The 7,001-nt window shown below is 47.7% G+C and overlaps 1 protein-coding gene across 1 annotated transcript in view; it reads left to right on the forward strand.

Moving 5' to 3' along the window:
- The window catches only part of ABHD1 (abhydrolase domain containing 1), a 14,832-nt gene that overhangs the window by 7,022 nt on the left and 809 nt on the right, over positions 1–7,001 (forward strand). Inside the window, 14 exon segments of the mRNA XM_008584006.1 lie at positions 2,115–2,281; positions 2,284–2,345; positions 5,032–5,054; positions 5,056–5,188; positions 5,544–5,571; positions 5,574–5,636; positions 5,639–5,726; positions 5,914–5,958; positions 6,136–6,163; positions 6,166–6,251; positions 6,386–6,449; positions 6,451–6,560; positions 6,734–6,775; positions 6,870–6,939. Of these exon segments, the coding sequence (XP_008582228.1) occupies positions 2,115–2,281; positions 2,284–2,345; positions 5,032–5,054; positions 5,056–5,188; positions 5,544–5,571; positions 5,574–5,636; positions 5,639–5,726; positions 5,914–5,958; positions 6,136–6,163; positions 6,166–6,251; positions 6,386–6,449; positions 6,451–6,560; positions 6,734–6,775; positions 6,870–6,939 (1,009 nt within the window).

Consider the following 7,001-nt stretch of genomic DNA (forward strand, 5'->3'; position numbering starts at 1 on the left):
CACTTCAATCCAGGGCATTTATAAATTACCCAGTGGTATTTTGTTATAGCAGCACATACAGACTAAGACAAACACCATATGAAGACGAAGGCAGTAGTAAGGTGATGCTTCTACATGCCAAGGAACGCCAAGCCTGCCAAAGATTGCCAGCAAACCACCAGAAGCTAGGAGAGAGGCTTAAAACAGATTCTCCCTCACAACTCTCAGAAGGACCCTGCTGACACCTTGATCTTGACTGCTAGCCTCCAGAAGTATGAGACAATAAATGTCTGTTGTTTAAGACACCCAGTTTGTGGTACTTTGTTACGGCAGCCCTGCAAACTAATACACCATTTAAATGCTGATGAGTACCAAGTCTCTAACTGTAATCTTGAAGCCCCAGACCACTTCAGGAATTGAACATCCTACTGATTTATGCCTGGGTCTTAATTTATAAAGGTGACTGAGTGACAACATGGAGAGGTCAATGCCATTGAAAGAAAAGTTTAATGTTATTCATAGTTCCTCTAGAAACAAGAGGCACAGCAAGCCTTGCATGGCCATGGGGAGATGGATGCCAGTGTCACTCAGGAGGCAGGAAGTAGCACAGGGAAGACATAGGCCACAGCCTTTATTGGGGTTTCCATGGGAAAAGCAAGGCAGGGCAGAGTAAACAATTTGGGATTGGCTAATTTGAATAATTCCAGCGGGCTCTGGAGTATAGGGGCTGTTCCTAGTTGCCTGGTACCTGGCCCTAGGTTAATTTAGGGCAGTGGAAATACTGGCTTGGTGTGTGAGAGTTAGATAAAGTGGGTAGTTCAGCGTATGGGCTCTGGATTGCAGGGGAGATGTAAACAACTCTGGCCATTAGTTCGGCCTTGTGATTAATGGATGCCAAGTAGACAACTACAGAATCTAAGAAAACACAGTTGAAACACCTACCAACTCCCCAACCACCCCTACAGGTCTGAGTCTGAATGCATCATCCTCTTCCTCAAACCATCCCCTACCCTGGTTTCCTTATACCAGGGATGGACAGCCCCGAATCTGTGCAGTCAGAAACCTGGGGGTCATCCACATACCCGCTTTCTGCACCCCCCCCCCAACCTACTACCAAGTCCTGTCAATTCTGCCTTCTCTCTTAAAGCTTCATTCCTCTTCCGGGCTGTCCCCAGTGCAGGCAGCTATCTCCCGTGCCTGGAGTTCTGTTAACAGCCTCCCTATCAGCCTGTCTCCTGTTTTTATCCTCCTCCAATCCATTCTCCAAGTAGCCTGAAAGATTCTTCTAAACCCCAACTGATCAGGTCACCCATTCCTTCTTAAAACTCTTTGATGGCTTTCCTCTGCCCTTAGGATACACTCTAACATCTTTTATGTAGCTGCTCACAACCTGGTCCTTGACCACAAGATGCTCCAGCCACAGCAAATTTCTTTGGGCTCCTTTAAGGAGACTCATCTCCAGATTTTTGCTTACGCTGTTCCCTCTCCTCAAACAGTACTCCCACTCCCCACCTAACACTTCCTTGGGAAACTCCTACTCATTTTTGGTCACCTCCCCACCATGAAGTTTGGACACTCTGGCAGTGCTCTCATGGCAGCTAGTACTTTCCCTTGTCCAGCACTTCAGTCTATTGCAGGGGTTCCACCCTGATGACACATTTGAATCTCCTGGGGAGCTTTATATCATATTGATACACAGGTTCCTCTCGAGACCAACTCTATCAGGGGTGGGGCCTCAGCACTGGTAGTTTTTAAAACTCCCACATGATTCTAATCTACAGTCAAGGTCAAAAGCCTCTGCTCTAATAGACAACTTTATGCCTATATCCCAGTGAAGACAGGAACAGTATCCTGAGGTATCTATGTCAAGTGCTTGGTACACAGGTGGTGGTGAGTAAATTATCTGCTGTACAGTGACTGTGGCAGGGGTTGTATGAGACAGCATAGAGTGATGCTGCAAGAGTGACTTCAACCTGTGTGTGTGGAATGCTGCCACTGAGCTGCTGAAACCCGTGTGACAGTGTGGGGTATCCTATTTGGACAGCAGTTGTGTGAGGGTCACTGAATGGCTGTACCGTGTGACACAGCAGATCGCCATAGGAGTGGCTGTGTCCTTGTGCGACTGTGAGTGGCAGGGGGACTGATGAGGCTGCTCATGGCACTAACGAGCCGGGCTGGCACATACCCACAGGCCAACTAGCCAAAGTAGAGGAGCTGGAGCCAGTCAGGAGCCTGGGAGTCAGAACTCCTCCAGCACAAGATGCTGAGCTTCTCCCTGAGCCCCAGAATGGCACCTGGGCAGAGGTCTTTCTGCTCTTGGTGTTGCCCTCTACTACTTGGGCTACTACTGGGCATGTGTGCCCCACGTGGGTGTGGGTCCGGCCCTCTGGCCGGCGGGCTTGGGACACTCAGGTGCAGGGGGAGCTTCTAGCCCTTTGCGGGAGCTGGGATGGTTGGGTCTCCCACCCCAAGTGAAATGTGCTATTGTCACCTAATAGAGTTGGCTCTTTGCCTTCCTATATCCTCTGCACCCCACATGTTCCCCATGCTAGCTGGGCCATTCAGGCTCCAGAGGGGTGCTGCTCTTTATTATGTGGACAGACATTTGGGGAAAGGCAGTGTGGAAGTCATCCTGAGGTGTCAGAGATGTGTACACTATCTTTCCTTTTCTTTTTAGGTGGTCCAGCTGAGTTTCTCATTCGCTGCACTGAATAAAGGAACCGGAGGCCAGGGGGTGTGGCTAATTCCCACCACCACCTCCACTGGCTTAGTAGGGCTTCGCTTTCCTTAATAACTGGCTGAGGTCCCCTGCCTAGCTCAGGACTGATGGATAACCCTAACTGTCCTTGCTCATCCAGCCCTGTTATAAGATCTAAGCTCTCCATGTATAGTATGGTAAGGAAGTCTGAAGAGGATGATTTTTATGAACTTGGAGATTTTCTCACTGAAATTTAGATAAAATATGTAATTTACATATCCAGGAAAAGCTAAATCTTTGAATCTTCATTGAACTCTGTTCTAGGTAAATGAACCAACTAAGAAACCTATTGATTCAAATACTTTAAAGAGATCTGTAGGAGATTTTAGTGTTACCTAGACTTTTCTATATTTTCAGAGCCTTCTACATTAGCATGTATTGTTTATAAAATAAGTCTTTCTTAATAAAACAATTAAAAAATACAAACCTCATAATACTGTGAAAGCCTCACCAGATAGTGGAAGTCATTTCAGGTCAGAACTGTCCTGAACTAATTTTCCTTTGCTTGCAACCAGCCATACAGAAGTCAGGGCATCTGCCACTTTATACTCCAACCCCTTTCTTGACTTCCAAATACTGCTTAAAGTGCAGGAAAAGTGCCATTCTGGAGGCCCTGAGGACACGGAATTTGGACTGTTCTTCATGGTAATGGATTGATACTTATTTATCCACAGCAACTGAAGGCATATTACTAATTAATTCTCAGGAGTAAGTCAAGAGACACTTTGCGAGAGTTAAAATGGAACTAATCCACATAAATCAACCTGTGAATTAATTGAATAGTCTTGTTCTACACTACCTAGCTGTTTGACCAAGGATTTCATACATTGATAGCAACTCAAAATCTTGGCAATTAGGAGGAAATATAGTGCAGTGACTAAACAACACAAGCTCTACAGTCAGATAGACCTGTGTTTGAATCTCCAGCTCTTCCATTAACTAGCTTTGGCAAGGTGACCTTTGACAGAGTTATTCAACATTCAAACGTATTCACATAGGGGGATCACAGTACCTATCTCATAGAGCTGTTGTGAAAATCACAAGATAAAATCACGTAATGTGCTCGGCACCATGCCTGGAACATGATGAGTGCTCAGCAGACTTTACGTACAAGTTTTAGTGCCGATATTATAATTATTATTTCTGCTTTGCCTCTTGCTTGCTGTGTGACTTTGAGCAAACCACTTAACCTCTATGTCATAATTTCTTCATTAAAAAATCTCTTGTAAGGTCAGGCTTAGGCCAGTGCCTGCACATAGCACACAATGACTCACAGCTGTTATTATTCCAGGGCTGAAGGACCAGAGTCCAAGACATATCTCCCAACAGTCACACTATCAACTTGCCCTCTCTAGTTTACCATTTAACTAGCCCCTTTTGAATATCTGGACTGTAGAAGAGAGAGGAATCTGGGCTTCAAGTTCCTTAGGGCCTGCTACAGAAATGCAATTTCTATTCTTGAGCCTGAGGTCTTTTGGCTTCGTATGGCTTACTCTTCTATAAGCCTTCTATATGGCTAAGCTGTCTCATTCGCTTGATGTCTATCCAGAAGAACCATGCAGAGAAGTGGAAAGTCAGGGCTCAGTGCCCACTGACCTCATCTGATCCTGTTATCCCATCCCTGTTACACTCTCCCTGGCTGGCATGAAGAAAAAATCTGTTCATATTAGGACTATCCTCCTTTAGAGCGTGATCTAACAGCAAGGACCCCGCAAGTAAGGGAAAATGAGGTGCCACGTTAGAAAGAAGCCCTTCGGCAGTGAGCACACACACTAGGGAACAATAGGAATATGCAGACAATGGGGTGCTAAAATCAGGAGCTAGAATGGCCAGCATCAGTCTCAGAAAAATGACAGGGTGGATAACTGAACTGCAAGGCAAAGCTGCAGATTGAATGGCGCTGTTTCTTCAGCACCTGCTCAGAATCCAACCCTTCCTGCTGGGGATCAGCTGAGCCTGTTTATTTTATATTAATTTCTCTCAAATGGGCTTGGGCCATGGATAGGCTGAGCAGGGGAGTCGGCACCCAGTCAGCTGCAGCAGCTCCCAGTTCAGTGTCAATTCAGGAGAGATGACACTTCAGGACTGGGGTTCTTGGGAGCTCTAGCTGGGCTTTATTATCAGAGGTGATTTGGCCATTCCAAACTTGTGCTGGCTACTTCATCCCCGACAAAGCAGCGTGTCTTCCAGACTGGCCTCCAGAGAGGGGGTCATTCACCCTCTGGTGTTCAGTGCCTCAATAGTTTGGTGCAAGAAATCAGAGGAGTGAGGCATTTTGTGTTGTGTGATTACAGATGCGTTTACTTGTGGCTGGGCCTGTTTCTGGCCTTCCTGGAGCAACACTATCCAGTCACTGTGGAGACTTTCTATCCCACACTGCCGTGTTTTGAGGGCTCACTATAAAGCATCTTCCAGGTCTTCCTGCAGTTACAGCCCCTACTCCCTTACCAGAAATAAGAAGGGACAAAATGGAGTGAACACGAAGCTGCACGTTATCTAGGGGAAACCTACCTACCTCTTTTAAACTGAGGGTAATCTTTGCCCTATCTACCTCAGTGTGTGGAGGGTACAATGAAGGTACAATGAATGGATATATGGAAGAGCTATATAATTGGACACCCATGAGGTAATATTTGATCTTTGTCTCCATTCCACCTTGGGCAAGCCTGTTTTACATGAAGCATGCTCTCAAATGATGCTTATGGGAAGTTATGGGCCTTGTTTGTGGGTGGGGCAGGGGGGTAAACCTTTTGAAGTACATCAAATTCCTAATAGTATCTTCACGGGACCCTTTCTCCAAAATCACAGTGAAGTCCTCCAAACTCCAGATGGAGGCAGCTCCTGCTAGACGGGGCTGAGCTCAGTGACAACAGCCAACACCCTGACCCTGCCACCCAGCCCCTGTGTTGCTGCTTCCCGGCATCACAGGCAGCAGCCAGGAAGCACACATCCTGCACCTAGTTAACCAAGCTTTGAGGAACGGCAACAGGTGGAGTATGGGCACAGCCCAGGAGGAGGTGGGTGGTCTGAGAACTTGTAATAGGGAGAAGTCAATTCACACCCTGATAGATATGGAGAGTGCTGAGTCTTTTGACAGGGGTCTTCCTGAAGACTACCAAAAGGGGAGAGGGGCTTCTAGGGAGAGTCTGGCTAAGATGGACTTGCGTGTGCCACAGGGCTGTTGTATTTAATAACTGGGGCTACCGTAGGGAAGAACTGCTGGTGAGCACCCTCCTTTCTCATAGCAGCCCTTCACCCACTTCCTTTAGTGACCCTTGGCCGTGGGCCTCTACCTACCTACCTATCCTCCCATTTCCCTTCCGCCTCCGAGCCCTTGCATTTTCCTACCTTCTGGCCAAGGCCTCCCCTTCCCTACCCAGTGACAGGGCTTGACCTCAAACCCACAGGGTTTTTTGTGCCAGCAATATACTGAAGACCTAGAGACAGTTGTGAACCACATAAAACATTGCTTCGCACAAGTTCCACTGCTGGCCATGAGCATCTCTTTAAGAGGGTAAAATTTGCCAGGCTTAATCCAGGGGCCCAGTCTTCCTTTATTTCTTTCCTCCTCCATGTCCTCTCCCTCTCCTCCTGTCCCAACTCACTAATGCAAACCCTTCTTTCCCAGCCCCTTGTCCAATCCTGCAGGATTTTGGTGCCAAACCACCTGGCACAGGCCAGGCAGGCTGCATGGGTGGTGGCAGCACTGACTCTTGTCTGCATGCTGGGATTCCTTTGAGACCACCCATTCCCTGAAGACCCCACTCAACTCACTGCTCTTCAGTCAGCCCCTCACTGCCAGGCTCTGCTAATTTGTGGGCTGGTAGGGTCTTTGCAAGTGGGAGGGGGCAGCAGGCAGGGTAGGATGGCAGATATGCCAGGCTCTCCCAGTGCTCATCAGGTCCCTGAGCTTTCTCACGCATGACATAAGACAGAGGTTGGGGTCTTCAGGTCAGGTTCAGGAGTCAAGCCAAACCCTTACGTACTCTTTTACAGAAACAGAAGTGTGGTTGAAAAGGTGGTGGACACAGACTTTGTGCTACAGATATAATTTCACCATCCCCCTGCCTCCCAAATGAATCTTTCACTGCTTTCCCATTCTGTGTCATCTTGCTCTATCCTACTTCCACCACCTGCAGGCCTGCACAACCCACCAGTTTGATGAGCGCTACATATCTTTGACCTTTGGATATCAGAATTGTGTTTCCTGGGCCGGCCCGGTGGCGCACTGGATAGTGCGCCGCTTGGGAAGCGCGGCGGCGCT

The sequence above is a fragment of the Galeopterus variegatus genome, unplaced genomic scaffold (assembly GCF_000696425.1).
Source record: "Galeopterus variegatus unplaced genomic scaffold, G_variegatus-3.0.2 Scaffold3124, whole genome shotgun sequence".
Classification (NCBI taxonomy): Eukaryota; Metazoa; Chordata; class Mammalia; order Dermoptera; family Cynocephalidae; genus Galeopterus; species Galeopterus variegatus.